Source organism: Cheilinus undulatus, linkage group 14, assembly GCF_018320785.1.
Source record: "Cheilinus undulatus linkage group 14, ASM1832078v1, whole genome shotgun sequence".
Classification (NCBI taxonomy): Eukaryota; Metazoa; Chordata; class Actinopteri; order Labriformes; family Labridae; genus Cheilinus; species Cheilinus undulatus.
In genome coordinates, this window is record NC_054878.1 from 23,848,673 (window position 1) to 23,874,924 (window position 26,252).

The 26,252-nt window shown below is 38.8% G+C and overlaps 1 protein-coding gene across 3 annotated transcripts in view; it reads left to right on the forward strand.

The window, feature by feature from the left end:
• LOC121521497 (cAMP-specific 3',5'-cyclic phosphodiesterase 7B-like) overlaps positions 1-22,463 on the forward strand; it is a 35,009-nt gene extending 12,546 nt beyond the window's left edge. For 2 of the 3 annotated variants that reach the window (XM_041805530.1, XM_041805529.1), the window contains 11 exons: positions 8,655-8,744; positions 11,169-11,332; positions 11,477-11,540; positions 13,339-13,434; positions 14,165-14,265; positions 15,688-15,819; positions 16,973-17,064; positions 17,738-17,882; positions 17,991-18,087; positions 18,384-18,464; positions 18,542-22,463. In XM_041805530.1, the coding sequence (XP_041661464.1) occupies positions 8,655-8,744; positions 11,169-11,332; positions 11,477-11,540; positions 13,339-13,434; positions 14,165-14,265; positions 15,688-15,819; positions 16,973-17,064; positions 17,738-17,882; positions 17,991-18,087; positions 18,384-18,464; positions 18,542-18,795 (1,316 nt within the window). In that variant the 3' untranslated portion in view covers positions 18,796-22,463. Of the gene's footprint in view, positions 1-2,574; positions 3,215-8,654; positions 8,745-11,168; positions 11,333-11,476; positions 11,541-13,338; positions 13,435-14,164; positions 14,266-15,687; positions 15,820-16,972; positions 17,065-17,737; positions 17,883-17,990; positions 18,088-18,383; positions 18,465-18,541 lie in introns of those variants that run through there. The other variant, XM_041805528.1, reaches the window with a different exon arrangement.
• The last annotated feature ends 3,789 nt before the right edge of the window (positions 22,464-26,252 follow it).

Here is a 26,252-nt window from a genome sequence, read left to right on the forward strand (position 1 = left end):
CAGTATCTTTTTTTTTCTTTTTAAAACACCAAGTATCTTCAGTGAAAAGTCAAGCAGAGCTGAGAGAAGTGTAGGGAAGTATACAGTCTAGTAGTGGTTTTAAATTTGAGGCTGAATTAAAAATGTTTAGGGTTCACAGGACCTGTTTGAGTGAGCAACACCTGAGGCAACCACCCATACCTAATGATACAGTTGTACATTTTACCGATACTCAAGGCCAGTATATGAGCTATACTGCCAGTATATATGGCAGATAAACTGGCTGTAAATATCAGCAGAAATGTTCATATCTTACCTGCAGATGATATTTGAACTTTTATTACTTTTTTGAACACTTTTATTTAGATTTTCAAAGATTTTTACACAGAATAAGCTGATAGAAAAAAAGACTAAACAAAAAAGGGCTAGCATTGTAAGACACTAAGCTACACTGCACCGCTAATACAGAACTGTATATGTAAAGACAAAGGTTTAAGGAGAAAGGTAAACTGTAACCTCTGCACCATCATTTTGACTAAGATGGCTACCAGATACTGGGGCTGCAGTAATCGATTCATGTTGTAATCGAGTACTCTATCGATTCTTCTGGCGATGAATCGAGTACTCTAATAAGAAATATTGCCTTTTTTTACAATCACTTTTGCTTTTTTCAGAGAAAAAGTACTAGACAAACGAGAAAAGAAGCTGGGCCACTTAAATGAGTTACTTCTATATTAAAAATTAGTATTAACAGATTCTCTAAAGAAAATATATTTTATAAAGTACAATGAAGTTCTGATGGCAATTTAAATTTCTCAAAGTTACAAGGAAAGGAAGTGAAATAGTTACATTAGATTATGCCATATTTGGGGTTTTAGGGATCCTCTCCCAGGAAATTTTTGGTGCCAACACTTTTTTTTCTATTGTAGTTTATTTCTATTCTCCAATTTGTCATTAAAGTAAAGGGACACTTAATCATTTTAACATCCTCTAGTTTATGCATGAATGTAATATTTCACATTCTAGCAAGAGTAAAGCTCCATCATTCACACAGTGGTCTGATGATGTCTGAAAGGTGAACCTTTAGATTACAGGAATATGGTCTATTGTTCAAAGGGTGTTCACTTTTAATTTTGCACATTTTTGTTTGTGAGTTAATCCACCGCAAAAATATGACCTTTAAGACCATCCACTGACCTGAAGAACACATCTTAAAGGATAAAGCTTCTTCTGTGACCTGTTGAATCCTGACTACATGATGATGAACTTTGACCTATTTAGTCTCTGTCACTGTCTGCGGCAATAGCGTTTCTATTTAATTGGTGTCAATTTATTATCAATATAAGTCTTACCAAATTATTCAGGATGCTGAAACGTTTTGAAAAATACTCTATAATCAAGACGTCAGTGAGATTCATTTAAATGATTTATAATTAAATGTATAACGTGGGCACGTGGAGGACAGAGAGGGAAAGCACCAAAACAGGACTTGAATCATGACGCCTGACTGTTTTCTGTAAAACTGTCTGAACAGGCAATCAGAGAAGTTTATGAAATGCCCTGAAGTCTGCAGACACAAACTGAGCGCTGTCTTGCACCATTGAGTAATCTTATAATCTCATCACTAAATGCATTTGTAAAAAATATGCTGGTAAAATTGAAATAATTATCACATTTACTGCGTTGAAAAAGTAGCTTTAAATTGACTTGATTTTGTGTTCATCCATTTAAATTAACAATTTCCATTTGCACTTGAGTTTAACAACATAAATGTGAGCACAATAAATTACCAAGAAAGCAACGTATTCTTCATTTTATTGAAAAAATTGTTATCATTGCAGGGGTTAAATAAAAAAAAAAATAAAACAACAATCTGTAAGAATTTGGTCCTTTGGCATTGACAATAATATTAATGCGCCCCTCCTGGTAATCAGAGTTGCTCATTCTTATTTAGAGGCAAGCACAACTTTACTTGTAGCTTTCTTTGTTCCTGCTGTCTAAAGTCACCGTTGGGAACTTTCATTATGCTGATCTTGTGACCCCTCAGTGATACATCTTATGTACATACATAAGATGTTTTTCCCAGCAAAACAAATATTAGCATTTTCTTACAACTCTCAAACGTATCATTGGCTGATTTTATTTTTTGTTAGAACTGTATGAAGGCTTCTGACAGCATTGTGGTGGCAACAGTGAAATGGTTTTTGTGAGTTTTGTAGGTCCTATAGAGGCACCAGTTTTAATAGCAATGTGCTTTCCAAGTATTTTTGAATAAAAGTGGGTCTATCACACCCAAAACACACCTCCAAATTGCATGCTATATCATTTTGTAGGTCATTTAATTGAGGTAGTTCATGTTGCAGACTGATTCTATGTGACTCCATGTTACTGACCTGACCAGGAGATAAAGGCTGGTGTCTTTTAATCTGAAGCCCTATAGTCGCTTTCCTATCAGTGTACTGGCATAGAGGGAGAGTGAGAGAGTGTGTAAGCGAGTGGAGAGAGGAGGGGCTTTTAGACTCCACAACAACACTGGTGCGAGAGAGACTGTAGCAGGGAGAGAGAATGCGGCAGAAGGAGGGAGCAGACCGTCAGTGGCCGCCGGCTTTGAAGAAGAGGGAAAGGGACGGATTCTCACTTCTTTCTTCTTCGCTGCTTTATTTCCCTGCATCTTTTTTATCTTTTTACACCCTGTCTACACCTCCATTCTGCTGTCCTCCCTGCTCCTGATTCTCTCTCTCCTGACAGTCTTTCTTTCTCTGTCCTACATCCGACTTGCTTCTCTCTCTGTCTCTCCTCCTCCTCCTCACCTATGGCTACCTGACAGTTAGCTTCTTCCTCTGCCGTCTCTCCTCCTCTCTTCTGTTTACCCCCCTCTTTGCTGTCATCTATACATTTTCTCTTACTGCTAGGATGCCAGTGCTTGAGGGGCTTTGGGGCCAAGATCTGAGGATGCGCGACTCTGGTCTTAGTGTTGGGGTTGAAGTCGGGGTATGTCCTGACGAGGCTCCCCGCTCACCAGTCTGGGGTCCTCTCAGGATGCCTCCTGTTACTTGCGGGGGTCTATCGCTGGCACTGGAGCTTCCAGCTCTCATACGACAGCTTAGGGCGGCCTGGAGGGCTCGCAGGGGGGGCCCACTGGATCCTGAGAGGAGTCCGACAAGCACCTGGGTGGCAGAAGAAGAAGTAGAGGAGCTGAAACATGACTTAGAGGACAGGAGTGCTCATGTGGAAGGTAACTGGACCATAAAACATGCTACAAGTACAGTAGGAGGGCTTATGAGAGTCAAGTTCTGATGAATGTTTAATGTAAAGTGTATGTTTTCTTTGTGTGACCCAGCAGTGGTGCATCCTACATAAAAACACAGTCTGGAAAACAGACAGCATATGACTCTTTATAGTCACAGTTTTCTATAATTTGTGTATATTTTTAAATGTATTTGTCTCTGTTAAGTCATTAGTATGTCAACAAAAGACTCTCAGGCCTTGTTTGCATGTTTTCTTTCCAGTATGAAACTTATACTCCATGCCTTGCTGCCTGTGACAGATTCCCCTTAAAAACATGCCTCTGTTTGTTTACAAGTTTGTGTGTTTTCGTAAATTACGTGAGTGGAGACGGGGTTCAGGCCAGTTCAGACACCCAGCTGGAGTGGATGGTGAAGTGAAATGAGGGATTTTGGCTTTAAAGTCGAAGGGTCCATTAAATAGAAAAAGGGGAAAAAAACAGTGCTACCATCTGCTATGCTGCAGCTGCACTGATGACACTGACATGACGCCATGAGTCCAGCCTCTGTCTGTCTGTGTGGAGGGTAGCACAGGTGGGCACAGTGTATCACTGATGACAGTTTATTGTGAATAAATCCAAAATAGAGGTGCTGATAAGATCTGGTGATCTGATTATAGGCTTTTTGACATTAATCTCCTACTGCTGTGTCAGATACAGAATGCGTGTTTCAAGGACTGGAGCCGTCATTGTTCCTTTGATAACTGTGATGTCATGGCTTTTTAGTGGATAAGAGATGACTTGTGTTTGATATCAGCATACAAACGAGAGTAATGCCTACTCAGACTGGCATTAATGTGCTTTTGAAGCATTTTGGTGAAGTGATGATTCACACTGAGGGGAATTACCTGAGACTGACTCATAAGGTGGAAAATGGACAAATGTACTCTGCTCACTGTCTGTGACTTTCCCTTTTGCGTCGTAATGACCTCATCGGTGTGATTATTCTTCAGTTTGGAGGGCTATCTGTGTAGTATTTGATGTCACACAACGTATGTGGAGACACGGAGATAGCTTGTCATTGGTGATAGTGAGTCATTCTGACATTTATTATAACAAGGATGGGGAATTAAGTCAGAAAAGTAAGATAGATTGTAAAGAGAGATAGTTTTAACAGAAAAAATTAATAATTTGCCTTTAATGGTAGATAATTCGAAAATTTGTCAACTGTTTAAATAATCTTTTATCAGCCCTTATACATTTTCATATTACCTCTGGACTTTATTTCACTGTATTTGAGTGTATCAGCATGGACATAAATGATCAGTGAAGCTGAATAATCCAGGTGTGTATTTTACATGCTGGAGTTGAAGTATCTGCCCATGTCTTGATGGTGGTTTAGACTGGCAAGCAAAACAACTAATTAAATTTGAATAACTGACAACCCTCCCCCCACTATCTTGCTTTATATGCAAATAAACACATCCCCATCCACCTTCATTGGCCTTTAAAAACACTAAATGTTTACGAACTGGGTCGCAGCTCAGAGAGAGGAAATATACTTATGTGTACAATGGTGCTGTCTGATGTGATAAAAAAACAAACAAGGCTAAATGATCTGCCAGGTTAACACACACGTGAAATGCCATGAGAAATTGTTATCCTCAATACTTATCCTTATATAATAATATAAAACACAGATGAAACATGTTGTTTCCCCTAGCTTGTTAGCTGGATGCTAACATGTAATAGGAATTGCCATCAGATTAAGCATTGGCTCCTGCTAGTGTTTAAGGATACACAGATGCATTTTTTTTTAAATAAAACAAAGACATGTTAAGGATGTACTTCATAGAGTTTTTGACACCGTTTTTTTTATTCACGGCCCAATGACAACAGTGCTTGCCTCACCTATGGGTCCCAACCTACCAGTTGAGAACTACTGCTGTAGAGTTTAAGAATGAGCAAAAAACAGTCAGTTCTTAAAACACACTTTTGAGAAAGAGAGAAAGAGAATAAACAAAGAACGAGACTCCAGATGGAGTAGATCTGTCTGTCTAAGCCAGGGATGGGCAAATTAAAGTCCCTGTAAAGTGAAACCCAAACTTTGTGTCGCACTAGAAATGTTGGAATCAAGTTGCTGTTTACATGCAAATATGTCCTAGAGCAGCCTCATTTTTCATGATTTTGAAGCTTAATATGTAATATAATAATATATTAAGCTTATAGTATTATAATATGATAATATTTACTTAATATTTTTCGTCACTGAAATCTGGGCTGGTGGTTCATAACACAGTAGCCTGTCATTCAACAAAACTAAAACTAAGATTTTTGTATCACTTTTTAGGGACTTTAACAATTATAATAACTTTAAACTTTACAAATATATCACGTTTGCCATGCAAATGGGAATAGTTAATGCTTAATTTAATTCTTTTAACATATGGTTTAAGCCAATGCAAAGTATTTTAGTGCAATAAGCAGAAAAGTTATTTGTATGTTTTATTTGCATATCTTGCATTTTTAATGATGAATGAACATTTTTTACAGTGACACTGAAAGCCTATTATATCTTTAATATCTTGCTAACAAACACCAGGAATCAGAAATAATTACAGTAATTATTTATTTTTTTCATGTTTCAATGGTAAATTTTTTTAATCATGTTTTCCTCATTTTTACAATTTTTAGATATTTGAAATTGACCTAAGGGCCACAATGAGTCGAGGGAAGGCCTCCAGTTGCCCACCACTTGTCCAGCCTAAAACACCACAAGCGCTTTAGTGCATACAGTCTGTATTTATAGTTGGTATATGAGTAGTAAATATCTGCAGAAATGTTCATATCTGCCAATACTGATAATTAACTTTTCAAGCTAATATCTGCCAAAACCGATATAATATTATGCATCTCAATTATATAATTAACAATGCAAATACATATGTTGTTAGAAGTTAAAACATGCTACTTTGGTTTCCTTGCATTGCCACAGTCTTTAACATTAGAGTTTTGTTACCTGACATTAATGCTTTCTTCTTCTTTTGTTGTTAATGACTATTTGCAAACTGCATTACTTAAGCAACCCTCTGGTAGTAGTACTGCATTACAACAAGACGCTAGTACAAAATGAATATTTTTAATACGAGAGAACAGTTTTTAATCGAAGCCTGGATTTTCAGTCAGCCTTGGGAAAAAGCACAGAGCTATCATATATGCTGGCTCCCTCTGAGGTTACAAAAACCTATCGTGTGAACCTGGCAGCTCTGTACCTGGAGATCCCTGCCAGTTGTTGCCCTTCCCTGTATGCACTGATGCATGTAGATGAAGAAGCAGCAGCTGGCAGCAGGAAACCTCATCTGCCACTGTGTGTTTAAAACAGTTTGTGTTCCAGTATCAGCGCTGCATATGGCTGCAAGGTTTTTGACTGTTTCTTTCTCAGAAGGCAAACAGCCCCCAGAGCACAGTTTGTGCCGTAAACACCCACAGACACAAGTGAAGCCAAGTGAACATATTCGTATCGGTGCCCCGTGTGTAAGCGTGGGTGATCGGCGCCAAGTGCGTGATCTTGTTTTCGCATTTGGAATCAGGGATTTAACCTCATTTGCAAGTGTGTGTATGTGCTGAGAGCATTCATGCACAGGCGCATGATGAGGCGCGTGTGCATCGCTGCATCTTTAAACACCCTTTCTAACTGATTCACGTTTTCATCCTAAATGACCCAGTTCTGCGCTGTGCAGAGACAATGACCTATTTACCACGGAGAGAGTTAAAAGAAGAGAAAGGGAAAAGAGGAGAGAGGCGGGGGGCGAGACGAAACGCTGGATCGGATAGGGAGAGGGGATGTTGTTGTCGAACAGGAAGGGAGAGGAGGATGTAGAGACAGGAGCCAGGAGAAGGAGAGGAATGAAGGATGGAGTGACACATAAAATAGAAGTATGGAGAGATGGCTCGAGTAAAGAGAGAGAGCCAGGGGGTTGTGTGTGCATGTGTGTCTGTTGATCTGTGGTGGTTTTTCCAGATGATGAATTTCCTCCCCTCTCTGCCCATCAGCACGCAGGATAAAAAAGCAAAGAGGCTTTCCCCCTTTTCTCCTTTTCTCGCTCAAACTAGGCCAGCAGGACTCTTCAGCCTCACGTGAACAGGCTGAGTCACTGCTCACAAGCCACTTTTATTTGTATATGCTGGACTTTTACATGCATGCAAAGGGAATTTTTATGCCTTATGTCTTTTTTATATAAAGCATATACAGCTTTACATCAGCTAAGCTCACAACCTATCTGTAAACTCTGCAGCTCTGCTGCTTTTGGCCACTTAAAAGGCAAGATCTGGCAACCCCAGGGAGTTACCGCGGTGATTCCAACCCCATTAGCAGGTAGTTTAGCTGCCCTTGTAAGCCAGAGTCACAAAGGTGATATGAATTTGCAACCTCAGGGACATAATACGCTCCAGTTCCTCACATCTGAAGCATAAATTATTCAGTGTTCCCATAGTTTTCGGTTTAAAGTGTGGATTTATTTATGTGTGCACATGTGCGGAGACCTACTTCTGTTTTCTTGTTGTCTCTGGCCTCAGGGTGTGTAAATTGTGCATTATTAACAGATTTCATGTCTTGAGGATCAAATATACTTCTGCGTTCTCTTTCTGTTTTTCAAATGCAAAGGTTACTTTCTGGACTCTGCTGAAACATTCCCAGTTGACATCAATGGTTGAAAACAGTAAAACATGCTGTCAGCATTTGTAGACACGTCAAGCATCCTTTTCTTGAATAATTTGTCTGTTTAATTATGTATATCAGCTCTGAGAGTCAGGCTTTTTTTTTAACAGAAACACCCTTCTTTGCCTCCTTTGTTTGGTCCTTGTTTACATCTCACAGCACATCTTTGCTTCAAAATAAACCCCTCCAACCAATCAGCATCAGTGTAAACTAGAGTGATAACAAGAATAATGATTGTAAGAACAGAGCGTACACAGTGAACACAGCACCACTCTGATAAATAATAAAAAAGTGTTCAGATTCAGAGGAACACCCCAACAGCTGAACAGCAGCATGAAATCTGTTCTCCGTGGGCAAACTCCGACAGAGGCATGATGTGCTGGTGATTCAGCCATTTCAAAGACCCTCTTGTTTTACAGCAGCTGATTTAAAAACAACTCTTAATGGGCTTTTATGTTTAACATCTATGTACAACACTGCTGAGCAGTCAGCCGTGCTGTCCTCTCCTCACCCCTCTGCCTGCTTCCTTTGTTTCCTCTTCTCCAGTCTAAACACTCAGCTCTGTGCTCTTCTTCATCCTGGAAAATTGGATTCATGGATTATGTGTGCTGGTCTGCCAAAAATGGCCAAGACTGAACATCAGTAATAACATGAAATGTTTATGTTTCTAAAATTATCCTCCTCCCTTTTCCATCGCTTCCCTTTTCTCCCCTTTATGTCTGTGTGTGTTTACAGCTGATGGCAGACTGAACACTGGTCATGCTGGTGTGTTGCTGGTTGAGAGACGAGGCTCCTACCCACTGATTGACCTGCGAATCCTCAAAAGTGAGTATCCACTTGTATCCACTACAGCACTGAACACTACAGGGGTTTTCAAAGCGTGGGACAGTGAGCCTCCCCTAAAAGAGAATAATTTGTTCTGTGAACCCTCAACCCCATAAAAAAGGATAAAAACATGAAACATCTATTTTTTACATATGTACATAACATCCTTTCTGTGATATGTTTGATTGCCGGTATTACCTGCTTGTTATTTGGCTCTGTGCACTAATTTAATGGGAATTATAAATCTGCTTCTATGTCATTGATGTAGGGTTGCATAACCGCAGATCATTCTCCACCTTCAACCTCACTTTTGATCATTGGCCGCACTCACATGGCATATTTTAGTATTTACCAGTGTTAATTTTTGCAGCTATTTTGAATTTAGTTTTAACCTTAGTCTGTAGATTAAAATGCTCAATAGTTTTAGTCACATTTAAATCATTTTCACCCTTCAGTCTAGGTCTAGTCAATGAAAACTCAAACTCATTAATCAATTCAGTAAAAATTAAAGTTTTTATTAAGTATTAAAAAGGCTTAAATGCAAGACAATAAGGTCTTAAATTTTGTAGCTGTTTTCAATTTTTACCTTTTTATATTTCAGTCAGGACCACTTTGTCAAGAAACACACATGATGTGCAGCTATAAATATTTCTTACTAAGTATTTGTTGCTGTTGTTTATATTTGGCCGTGTGGCTGTTCTGGGATCCCTCTGCCCTTCCACAAGCCTATGTGGAAAGCATCAAGCAGGAACAGCATACGTTCCTGCTCTTCCTATATCGATAAAGAAAGCATAAGGCAGGGAGAGAAGCAGACCAGAGCTTGCATCAGTGACAACAGAATGACATTAAATCAGATATAGCATAGAGGGGGAGCTGGGGTGGAGGAGGGTTGCAAGAGAGCTTGCAGAGAGAGCGTAGAGAGCATAGCCAGGCAAAAGCAGTTTAAATAGCATGAGAGTGATTAGTAAATAGCGTGCTTAGAGCAAATCAGCTGGCTGTCAGCTGATGAGGGCTTGTGTGAGATCAGCTTATCGCAATTATGGCAGCGCTCTACTCCGTGACCTGCCTGAACTTACACTATATGCTCGATTTGTCATATCTGTTGAGGTTTTAGGGCAGATACTTGTTAACAAGTGGCGATGCTTTGCTACTCCCTCTGCAAGCTGCATTTTGCAACCCTCCTCAACCCCAGCTCTACGCTATCTTGGGTGCTTCACATTAGGCTCCATTGATTCAAACCATGTCCCACGGCTTTTGCTCACCCTCCCCTTTCGTCCAGACCGAATTGCTTTCACACTAGCAACACTGATTCGTACCTGGGCCCACTTGTGTATGTTTTCAGTCTGATACAGCAGATGGCGGTATGCACTGCTTTGCTCTGGGTTTATTGCTGCTTCTCTCCCCGCCTCAGGCTTTCTTTGATGCTTTGTGCATAGGCTTGTGGAAGGGCAGGGGGATCCCAGAACAGCCAGACCGCCAAACATAGACCACAGCAATGAGAGCAAATTAAAAACTGCTAATAAAGAGAAAAATTTAAAACCCCAAATAATTTGTGTTTCTTGACAAAGTGGTCCTGACTGAATTAACACATTATCATGGGAAAAGTATCTTGGAGACAAATAAATCAAGATCTTGAGAAAACAGCTGAAATATACTAGTTATAACAGACAGACTGAGTAAAGTAAAAGTCATGGCTGTATGTCCACTTAGGGCTTCCATATATTGTAGACTTTTAGCTTCATTTAATCCATGCAAATATTAGCAACCCACTGAAAACAACACTGTGACCCACTTTTGGATCCCAACTCACAAACTGAGAAGCACTGTTCTACAGCACTATATTTCTAAACCGTGCTTTTCATACGAGATGCCAAAAATGCTATAGCTATATCAGATTGTAGCATCGAGGCAGTAGTCATTAAGAACAACTACAGAGGCTACTAGTGGTGGGTGGCTGCATTGGAGTTTAGACTGAGTGTTTGACTATGACTGTGAGCCTGAAATTATAAAAAGTCAGTTAAATGAGTTTAATATAACTGAAGATAGATAGGTAGAACGCTAGTATGGCAGAGATTTACCCAGATTTACTCAACAATCTGCTCTATATGTAGCCACTAATGTAGGTAAAACTGTACATATCCTGGATCCAACATGGCATGAACTTGTTTATTTTCACCTCTTTGTGCTCTCTAATTTCTGCCAGAGGCAGATGTTTTTGATCAAAACACTTGAAACCCTTTTCTTTGAATACAGCTGTGAGGCAGAATCTGGGTAATTGCGTATGAAATATAGGCTAATCCTTCCCCGAGTCTTAAAAAGTGTGACTGCTGCTCTACTTTGTCATATGCACTGTAGCAGAAATTTGTACATTTGGTTCCCTGCATGGTCGGTTAAACTACATCATTTTGTACTTTGTATTATCAGCCAGTGCCCAGCAGGGGGTGGTAGAGTCCGGCACCAGGAGGAAAGTGAAGCGTCTGCTGAGCTTTCAGAGATACTGCCACGCCTCCAGGCTGCTCAGGGGGTTGGTGCCCCACACCCCCGGGTCACTGCACCTGCTGGACGACGACTACCTTGGACAAGCTGCGGTAACAACACACACACACTGAACATAACAAAATTGCAGATTTTTCCTTAGTTTTCTGTCTCTTTATGCCATTTTTCAAGTAATTGTACATTGTTTAAATATGTATGACTGGACAGTTCTGATGACATTTTTTTTCTCCTTACAGCACATGCTATCCAAAGTAGGCACATGGAACTTCGACATTTTCCTCTTTGATCGTCTTACAAATGGTGAGCTGGTTTTTGTTTTCTTAAACTTAACGGATAATACTTTTCCTTAAGGGCTATAACTTTTGTATGATTTTATGTGAAAATACAGGGTCATTTGCTGTTTTGTTTCAAAATGATTTTAATTAGAGATGCACTGATTGATCAGGAATCAATCATTATTGGCTGAATTTTACTAAAAATGTATGACTGGTTTTTTGGATGTTGTTGGAATGCTTGTAGCCATGGATCTGTTACTCTAATACTCCGGTAGCTCAAAGAAGCTCAGTGTGTTTGGTAAAGTTTAAGCTCCTCATTGAACTGTCAGCCAATGAGTATGAAACTCATCAGCTTTGTGAACCAAATTAAGCTCAAATGTAGCACCTTTTACTGTCAGCTTCAGTAAAAACTCTGTCATCTTGTGAAGCTTGCCAAAATTACTATTAATGCACGGTATTTTAAACTTCATTATAATGCGATTAAATCCAGGTTCAAAATATGGAATTTCTGGTTTGGTAAGCAACTTCGATTGTAAAGCTGTAGGAGGAGAAATTTGTTTTCTCAACTATATAAATAGGGTTGCCACATACTTTTTAAGAATCTAATTTAAGACTTTTGAAGACCTTTTAAACACCTAACCAAAGAAAATTAATACCATCTTTGCACTGTGCATCCCTGCTAACTTCCCTGCTAACCATTCATAGTTATTTTTTCTTCTTTCTTTGCAAGTCTAATTACTTAAAACTTGCATTTCCCCCTCTTTTTCTTTTTTCTGCCCTCTGTGGGTGTAAATATGTGCATAAGGCACTACCTTAGGCCGGCCACACACTACAGGATTTTAAGCCCGATTGGGGGCAAGATTTGCCTCCCTGACGATTGTAGGGCGTATCTAGAGAGTAGCCTCGTCGCAAATGACTGTTTGTCTGAGTAGTCTGCATGTGTGTGGTGTCAACATGATTGTTTTACTGCTTCAAATCGCGTTGCAGCCTCCAAAATCCCAAATCGTAAATATCAAACATGTCTGATATTTACGATTCTAGGTCGTAGTGCCGCTGACGGAGGACCCACAACAACCAATGAGAGCGAGCAGGGTAGCGTCACAGCCAGATCAAACGTACTTTCACCAACTTAATTAACTTAACTTAATTTCAGCCATGATTTCATCCTGAGTCTTTCCCTTGTACTATGATTTTTGCTTCACCTGCTGTAATGCATGCCAGGACAGCCTGTTGTGGAGAGACAGCAAGACGGTATCAACAGACATTTTTTTTCTGAAGTCATGTGATCATGTGAAATTGTAGGCAGGTCGGCAGGTGTGTGGTCTCCAGTGATCTGACGGTCTGGCTGAGTCGTCTAGTGTGTGCGTTCGGAGGATTAAAGATAAAAAATCTTCAGAAATTGTCCCGAAGTCTGTGGTCTCCCACAGTTTAAAAATTATTCCAGATTTAAAAATCGTCTAGTGTGTGGCCGGCCTTAGTCTTCATGAGTTGTTGCATAAGCAAGCAAATACACAAAGGGATACAAAGTTCATGCAATACTAACTGTTGAGTGTATATTTAAGTTTTCAAACATGCCTCAATCAAAAGTGCGTTCTAAAATTTGAGACCTAAAAAAAGTTTTAAGAAGCACGGAAGATCTCACTCATAGGTCATCAGTGATTTGCACCAACAGCAAAATCTCGATTGAGGCACCTCTAAGTTTAACATGTTTTTTCCCTTTGTCTTAATACACTCAGTACGTGTGTTGTGTAATATGAAACATTATTTTGAGTGTTGACTAACTGGAGTAAAAATGTCCTTTTGTGTGGCTCTGTGCTCTGTAGGTAACAGCCTGGTGACTCTGATGTGTCATCTCTTCAATGTCTATGGTCTCATTCACCACTTTGAGCTGGACATGGTCAAACTGCACAGGTTTCTTGGTAAGTTCCAATGAAATGCCAGCAGTTATATCCACCATCTTTGACTTTATTGGTCTCCTGCAATGAGAGATTAAAAATTGCAACCAGATATTTCAGCCTGACATGTTTGTTGTAGATTAGGCCTTTTAATTGGATTGTAGCCCTTGTCCTAGTATAAACCTGCTTGGGAAAACTTTACAGCTATGCACGTGTCAAACATATCAACACTTTACTAGGGTTGAGAATCAATGCCATTAATACCATTTTTTATTAACAGGCCCTTTTCCCACTCACTTATACCTTTTAAATCAGAGCATTTGCTCTGTAAAATTATCCCCTTAAGCTGCCATGGCAGGGAGCATTTCTCTCCAAAATTCATCAGAGTCCCTTCGGGAAAGTCTGGACTTTGTCTGCCAAGCAGTAAGCAAAAGAGCAATGGATATCAGCTCCTAACAATGTAAATAAATCTGGATAAAGTGACAGTGTAGCTGTTGTTATGATTAAGTTCAAAGCAATCGTTTAAGCAGTGATATGGCAAAAACAAGCTCAATGTTAAAGAAATAATGCAATGTCCTTTTTTGAACTGCTAACGGGATTGAATGAAATACATGTGAAAATCTCCTTTGTAATTGAATTAAAAACCTTTCCAGGACTAATCTAGTAGCAGTACTGTTATGGCTTGAAGATCACAATATGAAATGTGGCACATGAGATGGATAAATGTGTTTTATCCTAAATCCGGTCTTTCTAGGCATGGTTCAAGAGGACTACCACTCCCAGAATCCCTATCACAATGCTGTCCATGCTGCTGATGTCACTCAAGCCATGTACTGCTACCTGAAGGAGCCCAAGGTAATGTACAATAATGTATTCAGTCACACTTTCTGCTTGCCCTGGCATACACATTAAGGGCTTTAGTAAAGCAGAGCATCTCTTGACATATTCCATCAGCTTCTCTTCCCTTGTGATAATTCCTGCTTGAAACACATCCATCCACAGCTCAGAGAAATCCCAGAAGCCCTCTGACCAGATTAAGCATCTCTGCATCTCCTCCCTCCATACAGTAATTGCCTTTGTGCCCTTTGAGATGCACCTATTTTGTTAAAAGCACTTGCATAAATAGATCGGATCTAACATGGCACACATGCTGCTGCACATTCGCATTTAAGATGTCTGATCAATATTATGTTGTTTTGTCCTTCAGTGGTAAATTAGCATTTATTGGCACCATGTGACACACATCTAGGCCTGTGATAAGCTTAAGTGATGAGTTTTTAACCATTTATGATTGAAATGCCTTTGTGTTCCCTAAAAAAGCAAACGAGACCAAAAGTAACAACATGTTTTCAATAGTGATTTTTTATTTCTATTACCACACCCTTGGGCTCAGACTAAAGAAATACAAAGAGCTAAAAGAGCATTTGTTTTTTGTTTTTTGTTTTCTTTAGCAAGAAAGTTTTCCGATGAGTGTAACTAGTTAGTCAGAGAGCAGTAGGATATTTTTGTCTACAGTGCTGTGAAAATCAACAAAAAGTTCCCCACAATTTAAAATCTATCATTTTAAATCATAGCTTAAATATTTTTGACATTTATAGCAATTAAATATGCCATCATGTCCTTACTGCTTCACTTAAATTGAATATATAAAGTCCCTGTTTTCAAAAAGGATGTCAAAGAAAAATTAACTAGCCATTTAATTGATGGGATTTTCATAATATTGTCTGTTGTTTGTGTTTAAAATGGTCTGTCCCTATAAAGATCATTTTGAAAGGTTAGCACAAAAGATCAATGAAGCTCCTCTGAATATATCTTTGGAAACGACCATCTTTTTTTAATCTATTTTTCCCCAAGGACATAACGGGGGGACTTTGTTTCAGTGGTATCAGTGGTGAAGGTCAGGGTCTTGATCTCCATGTCCTGCAGTTATGTGTCGATGTGTCCCTGGGCAAGTCACTTAACCCCAGATTACTCCCACTGCTGCATCAGTGGAATGTGAACATGTATGAATATGAATGAATGGGATTAGTTAGTACTGATGGGCATTTTATATAGCAGCCTTCACTTTCAGTGGTGTGGATAGGTCAGTGTGACCTGCACTTTGAGTAGCCAGAGAACTAGTTAAGGCCCGTGTAAGCTCAAGTTAAATGAAAAAAAGCTTTAAGCTACACTTTAAAAAAAATAGATGTAGCCATTTTTAAACAACCGTAAAAAATCTGCAATATCATAATACTTGAGGACCACAATGTTCTCATTTCCCCGTTTTATGTGTTGTAGCTGGCAGAGCAGCTGAGTCCTCTGGATGTGTTCCTGGGTCTGATGGCAGCCGCTGCTCACGATGTGGACCATCCTGGAGTCAACCAGCCCTTCCTCATTAAGACCAGACACCACCTCGCCTCCCTCTACCAGGTATGCTCAGGCCCGCTGATGACATGTTAGAGTTTTTGTGTGAACATGTGTGATCTGGATGGGTGGAAAAAGTACAAGACTATTGTACTCAGGTAAAAGTACGGTTACTGAAGTAAAAGTTAAAGTTTACTTTGGATACTGAGTACTGAGTAGAATAGATCTCCAACCAGGTTTTTCAGGCCATAATAGTAGTAAAGTACAAAGAAACACTGATGATGTTACTTAAACTTACAGAGTTAAATTTAGCACTTTAAAAGTGTCTAAATTGGTCGAAACTACATATAGTTTAACTGTTTTCAGAGTGTCAAATATTTAACAATATGACAGAGTTGCAGTAACTCTTAAAAGATTTTGGCAAGGTAGGTCTCCTTTGGCAAGAAAAAAGCGGAGTCAACTTTATAGCAAGGCCATCCGTACCGATGACAAATATGCACTATGCGTTATTTAGGAGCACCCAAAGACACAGACGTGAACTGTAGCTTGGTGGATAACTTCATAAAAACAACCGTCCACCAGCAACATGACCAAAAGAACCCCTGCAAGGATCACTGTACATTAGGCAACATCCAAACACATCTAAACACATAAAAAAAACACATCTAAATACTCTGCCCTAGGGCAAGATGGAGAACTGATTTCTGAAATTGTAGTGGGCGGAGCTTAGATCAGCTGACTCTCTGCAGGGTTGAACTAACACTGGTGGATCAGCAGTGTCAAATATTGCCTTCACTGAAGACCATTTCACTCAAAATAAAGTTAAAATTACACTTTGGGAGTTAAAAATCAACTAAGAGATGTTTAATCCTAAGATATCAAAACTATGTTTTTACTGTGTACAACAGCTTTTTGAGTTGTGACAGGGAATCATTCTCTCGTTTTGTGCTACTGTGTAGTCAACAGAGGTGGAAAAGTACAAGAATATTCATGCTTTTACTCAAATAAAAGTACAGCCACTCTGGCTGAAGTATACTTAAGGAAAATTAAAAGTACTGATTTCAAAATGTACTCAAAAAAAGTACCCAAACCTACTCCATTACAGTAATTTGTGTAAATGTAGTTAGTTATTTTTACCCATGCTGACATGTTAGCATGTTTGACGTGTTAAGTGTCCAACTATAAGTGAACGTGTCTGTTTATGGTGCTTGTCTAACAGAACACCTCTGTGCTGGAGAGTCATCACTGGAGATCCACAGTGGGCATGCTGAGAGAGTCAGGACTGCTGTCCCACCTGCCTGTGGACATGTCGTAAGAGCTCACACAAAAACTCACACTCACATGAACAAGCCCAACTCTAGATTTAAAGGGTTAAAATAGATTTATTTGATCTTTCACACAAACACCTGAAGTAAACAAATATTGATTTATTTAGAATCTTTAAACTTTTTGCCGAATAACTTTAAAAACAACAGACAGTCTGAAAATGTTAAACTGCTCTGAAAGATGAATAGGCAGGGCTTTTAACGGGAGTACTCCTGTCCTGAAGTAACTTGGCTGCTGGTGTTTATCTCGTTCATTAAAAAATCTAGAGGATGGTAAGAATTGAGTCATTGGATTTGAAAAAAATGTATTTAAATGTAAAATATTTATATATTTTTTTACATGTGGTTAAGACAGATTCATCACAACTACGTATGACTATAAAACAATAAATTAGGATGAAAAAATGTCATTTTTGACACGCCTATTATTAACTTATCTTTTCATTTATCATCCTTATTAGTGAGATCAACTTAAGTCAGAAAAACAGTGCAGGGTTCTCAGTGTTACCCATAGCTATAGAAGGCTTAGTGTAGAAGAACAGCCTATGATAAATCATCTATCAGGAGGTATTTATCAAAAATACAAGCCAAAATTAGCAAATGGCACTGATAGAGGAGTTTGATTGTTTTTGCTCAGTGCTGCCCCCTCTGATCCTCAGGCAGGACATGGAACAGCAGCTGGGCTCTCTCATCCTTGCTACTGACATCAGCAGGCAGAACGAGTTCCTGTCGACCTTCAGAGAGCATCTGGACAACCAGGACCTGGACCTTCAACTACCCTCACATAGGCACTTTATACTGCAGGTACACTAAACACACACACACCTGAAAGTGTTGGATATCTAATCTAAGTTTATTTTAATTATGTGAAATGCATCCTTCATCAAAGAACTTCACTCTTTCTGCTGTCAGATTGCTCTGAAGTGTGCAGATGTTTGCAATCCATGTCGGGTTTGGGAGCTGAGCAGACAGTGGAGTGAGAGGGTGTGTGAGGAATTCTACAGACAGGGTGAGTAACGCACTTTACAAAGCATTTTGATAAAGGATTAAATGAAACACCAGGGGACGCACGCTATACACGCTGTCAGATGCCTGTATAATGTGATTTTGAACACCTGGCAGTAATACCATATACCTGGGTAAAATTTGGGGAGAGTATGACAGTATTAAAAATAAAAAAAACATCTTGTAGGTCATGGAATTAGTTCAACCACAGCGAAAAGAGCTACCACTAAAATGTTATCCAAGTTTTTTCTTCTGTTTGATGTATTACTGTTGTCTGAGTTTTGTCTGTTTAAATGACAGGTGACCTTGAGAAAAAGTTTGACTTGGAGATTAGTCCTCTGTGTAACCAGCAAGCCGACTCTGTTCCAGCCATTCAGATAGGTGAGAGCCACAAACATACACCATCAACTTTAAACTGTATCCTTTTGTATCGCTCACAGTTGTTGTGTTCCTCTCAGGGTTCATCTCGTACATCGTTGAGCCTTTGTTTGAGGAGTGGCACCGCTTCACTGAGGCCAGCATGCTCAGCCAGACCATGATGGGTCACCTGCACAGGAACAAGGCCCGCTGGAGCCGCCTGAGATATGCACGCACACATTCAGACACACACTCCCACACAGAGGAGCAGGAGCCTGAAGAAGAAGAAGAAGAAGAAGAAGAGGGAGGAGGTGGAGGAGGAGAAGAAGAAGAAGAGGGAGAAGACATCCCTTAGCCTTTCTCCAGCTTCTGAAGGTGTTATCCTTTGTGAATGGAGGATAGGAGTGTTTATCCACCTCCTTGTTTGTCCTCCAGCATATTTTCTCCCACTGCCAGTTGTTCACAGGCTCTGAGGGTGGGAGCACTGGATGGGATGAGAAACGGCTCCCTCTGCTGGAGTGGCAGACTGTAGCCCTGCAGGAGGGAGAGAAAAAAAGCCAGAAAGAGATTCATGGTATGGCAGATGATCTTAGTAAATATATGCCTCACTATATAACTCAGTGATATGAGCTTGAAAGTAAAAGAGGGACAAAAACACAGGGAAGAATTTAAAGGTTTATTAAGGAACTGGGATCAATGAAGACAGATATTAATGTTTTTGCACAAAGCTGCTAGAACAATAAAGAAATGGAAATGCTAAGATTATAACGTAAGCAAGACTGTGCTGGGGAAGATAACAGAGAATACATGAGACAAGAAAAATATATGAAACTATCCTCTATATGATACTTTTTTAAACTTTAACAATAATAAAAAACATAATCTATAAGGATCTTTTCACTTTAAATCTTTTGTACAGTTTGCACTTCTATTGGATGCTTTTTCATACAAGTGTCTCACTTGTCTGCTCTCCACTGAAGTGTGTTTTTAACTCCAGCACTGAGTTGATCTTTGAGTACTGTACACTGAAAAAGTCCTCTGTTTTAACTGACTGAATAAACTAATGACTCAGTGGCTCAGCTGGATGTGTAAGGACTCACGGACACAAACGTAAGCCATTTTCTTTAAATGTTTTTAATGTTATAAACGTTTTAATCTGTACATACTGTGTCGTATGACCTCAGCACTTCACACACCAAAATCTCAGCAATGTAATAACCTTTTTACTGGGTAAGGATCAAGGGAAATATAAGTCTAACACTGGTTTTTAGTAACTTTATGGGTGCATTTATGTGTCTGATAGCCTCAATTTAAAACACATGCACACAACAAAGCCTTAACAATAACTCGGTCTTCTATCTGTAAAATAAAACTTTCAGATGGTGTTTTTGCCATTTTCTGATGAGATTTCTTACTCCGTTAAACTGCTCTCTAACATATTCTGCCTATACTCCTTCAGCCATACCAGCATACTGACATACACCCACAGACATACGCACAGTACTGTAGCAGCCTGTTCGATCTTCTCCCAGTATTTCAGTCAGATTGGGTCTTACACCCATTCAGGGCTGCCAAGGTGCCAATGTACTGTTTTGACACATGGACTCACCGCTCTTTTACCTCTATGAAGTGTTTCTATGACTTCTTTGTTCACTGTATGCACTGTATCTTATGTCATGAACTGACTTGGACCAATTAGTAATCACAAATATCTCTAAGTTTAACATTTCTCTTTAAAGCTCCTGTGGGGATATTTGAACGGGTTGGGTAACAAACTCAATTGAGTATTTGCATCTATTAATGACCTCAAAAAGAAAACAAGATCAGCAGAAGAAGCATTAGAGCCGGTTTTATGTTTGCACATGAAAGATTAAAAAGCAACCCAGAATACTGCAAAAAAAAAAAAAAAAAAGTTTTTACACTTGTGGAAGGTGGGGAAAACGCTGGCTCATCAGCATATAACGAAAATGCGACCTTTTGCATCATAAAGGCATTTACCTGTTAAGCGATATCTATAGATTAACATGCTTAAGTAAGCACCCAGGGCTGATACTACAACTCTTCTAAGAGCACATACTTTGTATATATCTTCAATATCTTGATAGTTGTTGGAACACAGTGCAATATTGCATTGAGTCCTCATCTTCTGCATTTTTTCTTGAGTAGCGCAACCTAGTACTTGGCCGCCTGACTCCTAATACTCACATAATGAAAATGGATTTAAAAAAAAAAAATGCATAGATTTACAGATGAGGATGAATTAATTACCCCCCCCCCATAAAAGTTTCAGTTTTTTTAAAGTAATTTCAAATGCTGTTAAACAGAGCAAATAATTTCAAACACAGCTATTCAAATATCCTAGTTTTATTTTGCTTTCATTATTTTGTTTGCACATAGAAACAAAATTGTTTCACAAAAAAAAAAAAAAAACTAGCAGGGTCAAAATTATTACTTACACAGCAATTAAAAAAACAAAACAAAATTTTCATAGGGGGACTATTAATTTTGTTCTCATCTGTTCAAGATGGAACCCAAGAGGGCAGCAGAGTCAACACACCTACAGTTCCTCACAGGAGCTTTAATATCCAGCAGTGAACACATCGACCATAAAAAACTAGATACCGTCATTCACACATGTACAATTTATTGCCAAAAATGGTACTTTTATATCAACAAACCTTTATATTTATAATCCCAATGTGAAACGAATCCATATGTAGCTGTTACTGTATGATCTAAACAAGGCATATTAAATATCTGTAGATACTAGTTGGTCCAAGTGTAAAATGTACTTACATTAAACATCTTTTTTTACGACACTTCTGTAAATATGTACAAATAAGGTTGTCACAATTAAGGATCACTCCTGGCACGTTTAATCCTGTGTAGATGGTGCTGAGAGAGGCCCGCTTCCTGCGTCTTCCCTGAGTTATAGATGGAAAACCTTAGCTTTATGATTAAAGAAATCCAGCCAACAGTTTAATTATTCTGTCATGGCTTAAATACTAACGAGATGTTCAAAAGAACTGTAAAAAGAATCTATATAAAGCCAATTTATTTGAGAGTTTTTTAATTACTGTGATATATACAAGCCTTTTCTATGAAGAGCAGTGCAATAAAGTCACTGGCCAAGTTGTAACAAAGACAACATATTCCTATCTGACTATAGCTCTTATTATTAATAAGAAAATGATTCACATGTCTTCACTAAAGCACTTTTGGCTTTGTTGTAACTCCCACTATATGTAAGCAGCACTATTGATGAAATACAGTATTTATTAAAGTCACACATTACTGCCGTAGTGTAGACAGGAGGCCTCAGGCTGCCGCATATCTCTATACCTCCTCAAATCCGCACTGAAACAGGGTCGCTGAGCCATACTGGTTTCACTTTGAAATATAAAAGTGCTGTATGCAGTAAACATTTTAATGCCAGAGTTGTATTGTGTAGAATAATCTTATGAAAAAAAAGAAGTCTGTGATAAATCTTTGTAAATCAAACTTAAGAGAAATAGTAATGTGTCTTCTTATGAATGAATATGCATTGAAGAGGAGGGGATCAACTTTTGTCCTAAAATGAACCCCCTTTGCAAAATTTACCAAAATAATGCTGACCAACACTCTAGTTCCTCTCTGAACCCACAAGATGTTAGTCATTTGAAAGACTGCCGATTATCAGTAATTAGATACTTTTCTGAAAAATAAATCTGGACTTTTCATCAGCAGAGAGAGACTTGATCTGTGTATGCTCAATTCAGTCACTCATGGTACCTGATCGTTGAAGTAAATTCTTGATAGAAAAGTCGTCCTCCTCTGCTGAGAAATGTTGGATTTTACCTATTAATCTCTTCAATTGAAGCCTGTCGGTGTTTGTAACCCAATGAACGGTGGTTATGCGGGATGTTTGCACTGTGAAGTGATTAGAACAGGACTTCTAGGTTTAATCTGATTGTCGCTGTTTTGGTGTTTGGACGGGTCTTCTGACTTCTTGACTTTACACTTCTGTTCTGGCAACCAACCTCTGAGCACTGTGAAAGATTAATAAATGTTTTTCAATTAACATACAATGTATTCTATATTGTGTGTGTATTATTCAGTGTGCCATAAAGGACTACCAGAGCACTTTAATTCATAGCCCAATCAGGAACCTTGTATCTCCATTTTATGTTTTTTGTTTTGTTTTGTTTCATGATGAAGGTGAATGAGTTTGTGACCTATGTCTATAGGTCTGTAGGTCCGTTTTTTTTTTTATACATTTTTAAAAAGGTATAGTATGCACTAAAATATACTTACTTAAGGTATCTCTTATATATCCTAAAATTTTTAAAGACAGAGTAAATCTTAATTTTTATCATTGCAACTGGACCTGTCATGTCATGTCATGCCATCATCAATCATCCAAACTCCCCTCCATCCCCCTCACACTTGTCATACTACTACCTTTTAAATTGATGACTCTGTTTGTTAAAAACAACACCTGGTAAAGTGTATTTACTGTTTTCACTCATAAGAAATGCACTTAAAAGCTAGCTAGAGCACATCTGCACCCGGGGATTGGTTCCAGTATGAACTTTTAAGTGCATTTTTTTGTAAATGAAAACAAGTCATTTTAAAACAAGGCTGCAGACCGTACGTCTCTGACAGCCACTTTCAGACCAATCGTCTGAGATGCTCTCTTTTTCAAAACAGAAGTTCCAAAAATTTGTTGGTACAACATTTTAGATTTTTTTAAATTCAGCTTTATTCATAAAGTCTCGCAGTTACATTGATGAAATAATCACACTGAAAACATTACAGACTAAGAAAAATTTTACAAATTGAACAGAACAAGATCAGCAGTCTCATCTTGGATAAAATTATGTATAGGCCCATTATTGAAGTAGCTACACAAACAATGGCCCACTTTAGCTTTGCTGATTTTAGCTAAAGTCTAACATAGCTTACTACATAAGCCAATGTAGCTAAGTTAGTTGCTAAAGCTCACACACCTTTGTAGAGGACATCGCTACATAGTTTATGTAGCTTCTTTTTGAGCTTAGCTTTGACATTAGCTACATTAACTCGGTTACGCAGCTAATGTAGCTGCATGAGCTGCACTTGCTGCGTTAGAGGAGGCAGAGCTTTGCTCCAGTAAGCAGACTGTTTACTCACCATTAGAGGTGTATGGTCTGCAGCCAGACCCCTCTGCAGCTGGGCAGCCCTGCTCTTTACTCATCATATTTTGTCATTGTTTAGACTGAGAGCCCGCCCACTGGTGGAATTTTACATACTGTGCTTTTTATTAGAAATACTTGTAACTGAGTATGTGGAAAGGCGTTATGTTGGCTTTTACAATTCAGTGTATGTTGAAAAAAGTCTTTTACATTTTAATTTGATTAATTAAATTTTTATTTTAAGTTTCCTGACAAAAGATTCTGCAGATAAGACAGCTGCACCTGACAACAACAACAGTAAAGCCTGAATGTTGAAAGAAACAAGCAAATAAAATCACAAATCACTTGCTGTGATTTTGCTTTGCAAGAAAGCCCATCCCTGCTAACCTGCTGCATAGAAAGAGAGGGAGAGACCCCATTAAAAAAAAAAAAAAACAACACATACAATGGACATCATAGGGAATCCATGAGGGAGTGACATTGTGAAAAGGGGCCATCTTTTTGGAAGACTAGTTTCCATGGACCTGGGGTACAATGTAGCTGTATGCCATTGATGCCCCGGGATACTTTTAGTTGTTTAAGGCAGATATTATAGCATTAAAGTTTAACATGAGATATGTAAAATTTGCTCATTTTCATAATACCAACATTCATTTGAAGCTGTAAAGTCAGAACAAACAGCATAGTCCTGAGGGGATGTGTCCCCTCTAATGTTGAGTGACTAATGAATTGTCCCAACCTATGTTATTATTATAGCTTCAGTATAATACAGGTGATTCTCTGAATGCATGTTGGGCTCACAAACTGATATCGGACATAAGGCAGCTGTCATGTTTATCTATATTGAAATATATTTCACTGGGCCATAGATTTGATTACACTCCAGTATTCAATTACAACATGTTAGCAGGAGCAAAAAACAACCAAACAAACCGTTATTCCCCCCACATCTTTGATTTTTAATGCACCAAGGCCTCTTAAATAGACCTGTATTTATGTTGAGCAACATCAGCAAGGCTGAAAAAGAGAGTGGGCCTTTATATAATGAAATTTTCTGATAAATGAAAAAGTAAAGTTTGACCACTAGAGGGTGGTAAAATCGTTTGAATGGCCTAGTGCATGACTCCATGCTACTCTCTTTGTAAGAGCATGCTATTGTTGCCTCTCCCCTCTGCTCTGGTTGCAGTATAAATAAGATATTCAGCCTGATGATTTAGGTATTGTAAGCATTGCCGGGGGGGCTCTGAGCTCATATGTAAACAAAAACTTAAAGAAAGAAGACAGGCAGGTGGAGCTCAACCAGCTAAAAGTCCCTCACAGTTGTAGTTTGCAGGACAAATAGTATGAAAGTGAATGAGTCACACTGTTGAAGTATACAACTTTGCTCTGAACTATTCTCACATTTATGTGGCACAACTCAGGAAACACATAAAGTACAAGTTTTGAAAGATTAAAACAAGTCATTCAGGCTGAATGTCACACAAATAAGAGATAAAGAGGATTAACGGGGCTCAAGTATTCAAAAGAGACGAATAATGAGGGGAAACTTGTGTAAATAGGGGTTGAAAAAGAAGGAGAGCACACAGAAAGAGATATACTGATAAAGAATGGAGCAGAGGAGAGGTACAGACGGCCTGTGTTTCCCTTATTTGCATATCTTTGATTTGCATTGCAAAAAGGGCTTGTAGATTTTGAGAGATGCAGAGTGCACTTGTGATTGGTCAGCTATTAAATCCCATCACCCTGGACTTGCTGACTTTGTGAACTTTATCTCGTTGAGAAATAATAACTGGCAATGGCTTTTTTTCTTCAAAATTTCTTGAACTTTTCCAATTAACACAGGACTTTCTGCTCTAAATACATGGGCATTCACAGACCAAACATGAGATCATGTTTTTAATGTGTTTAAATCTTTCCATCTAAGTGTGACGTCTGTAATCCATTGATAATTCTGTTTTAGCGTCATTCTGTCTCACTCAAACACATGCACACACCTACATGCACTATTCCCCTCAGTCACTCAGTACTCATCCAGCATGTGTCACTGTAAATATTGACACTGCAAACAAAGCCCCCTCTTTCACCCCCTTAATGTCATCCTGCCACTCCCTCTGTAAAGACATGCACCCCATCATGAGACAGCCGTCTCGATAAGCATCTCCCTCCACCACACAGACTGAGAAAAACCCCTTTTTTTCTTTTTTTTGTTTTACCAATAACTTAGAATGATCACAAGGATTATGCTGAATCCACCTCTAAATATTAGATCAATAACTAAAATGAAAAGAATTAGCTCTAAGCTGAAGTAATGAAGTCTGCTCGGCCTCTATGCTGTGAGATGAAGGCTTCCAGCTGTGTGTGTAGAAAGTGAAAAATGAAACTGTTCTGCTGCGTCTGGATACTTTGCACGGCAAAGAAAGGGTTAATCTTTTGTTGTTAGTCACTATCCGTCTATCAGTATTGTATACACTCCCTTTCTGAGCATCATATTTCTTCTTCTATACTGATCATTTATGTTATACAGTTAAGCAGAAAAAAGGCTGAAAGAGATATCTCACCTTCTTGTGGTTTCTCAGCCTGTTTAATTTCAGATTCTATGAAACAAGGAACTACAGTCCTACTTTGTGGGAGAGGGGAACCCCGATGTTTGTGCACCATG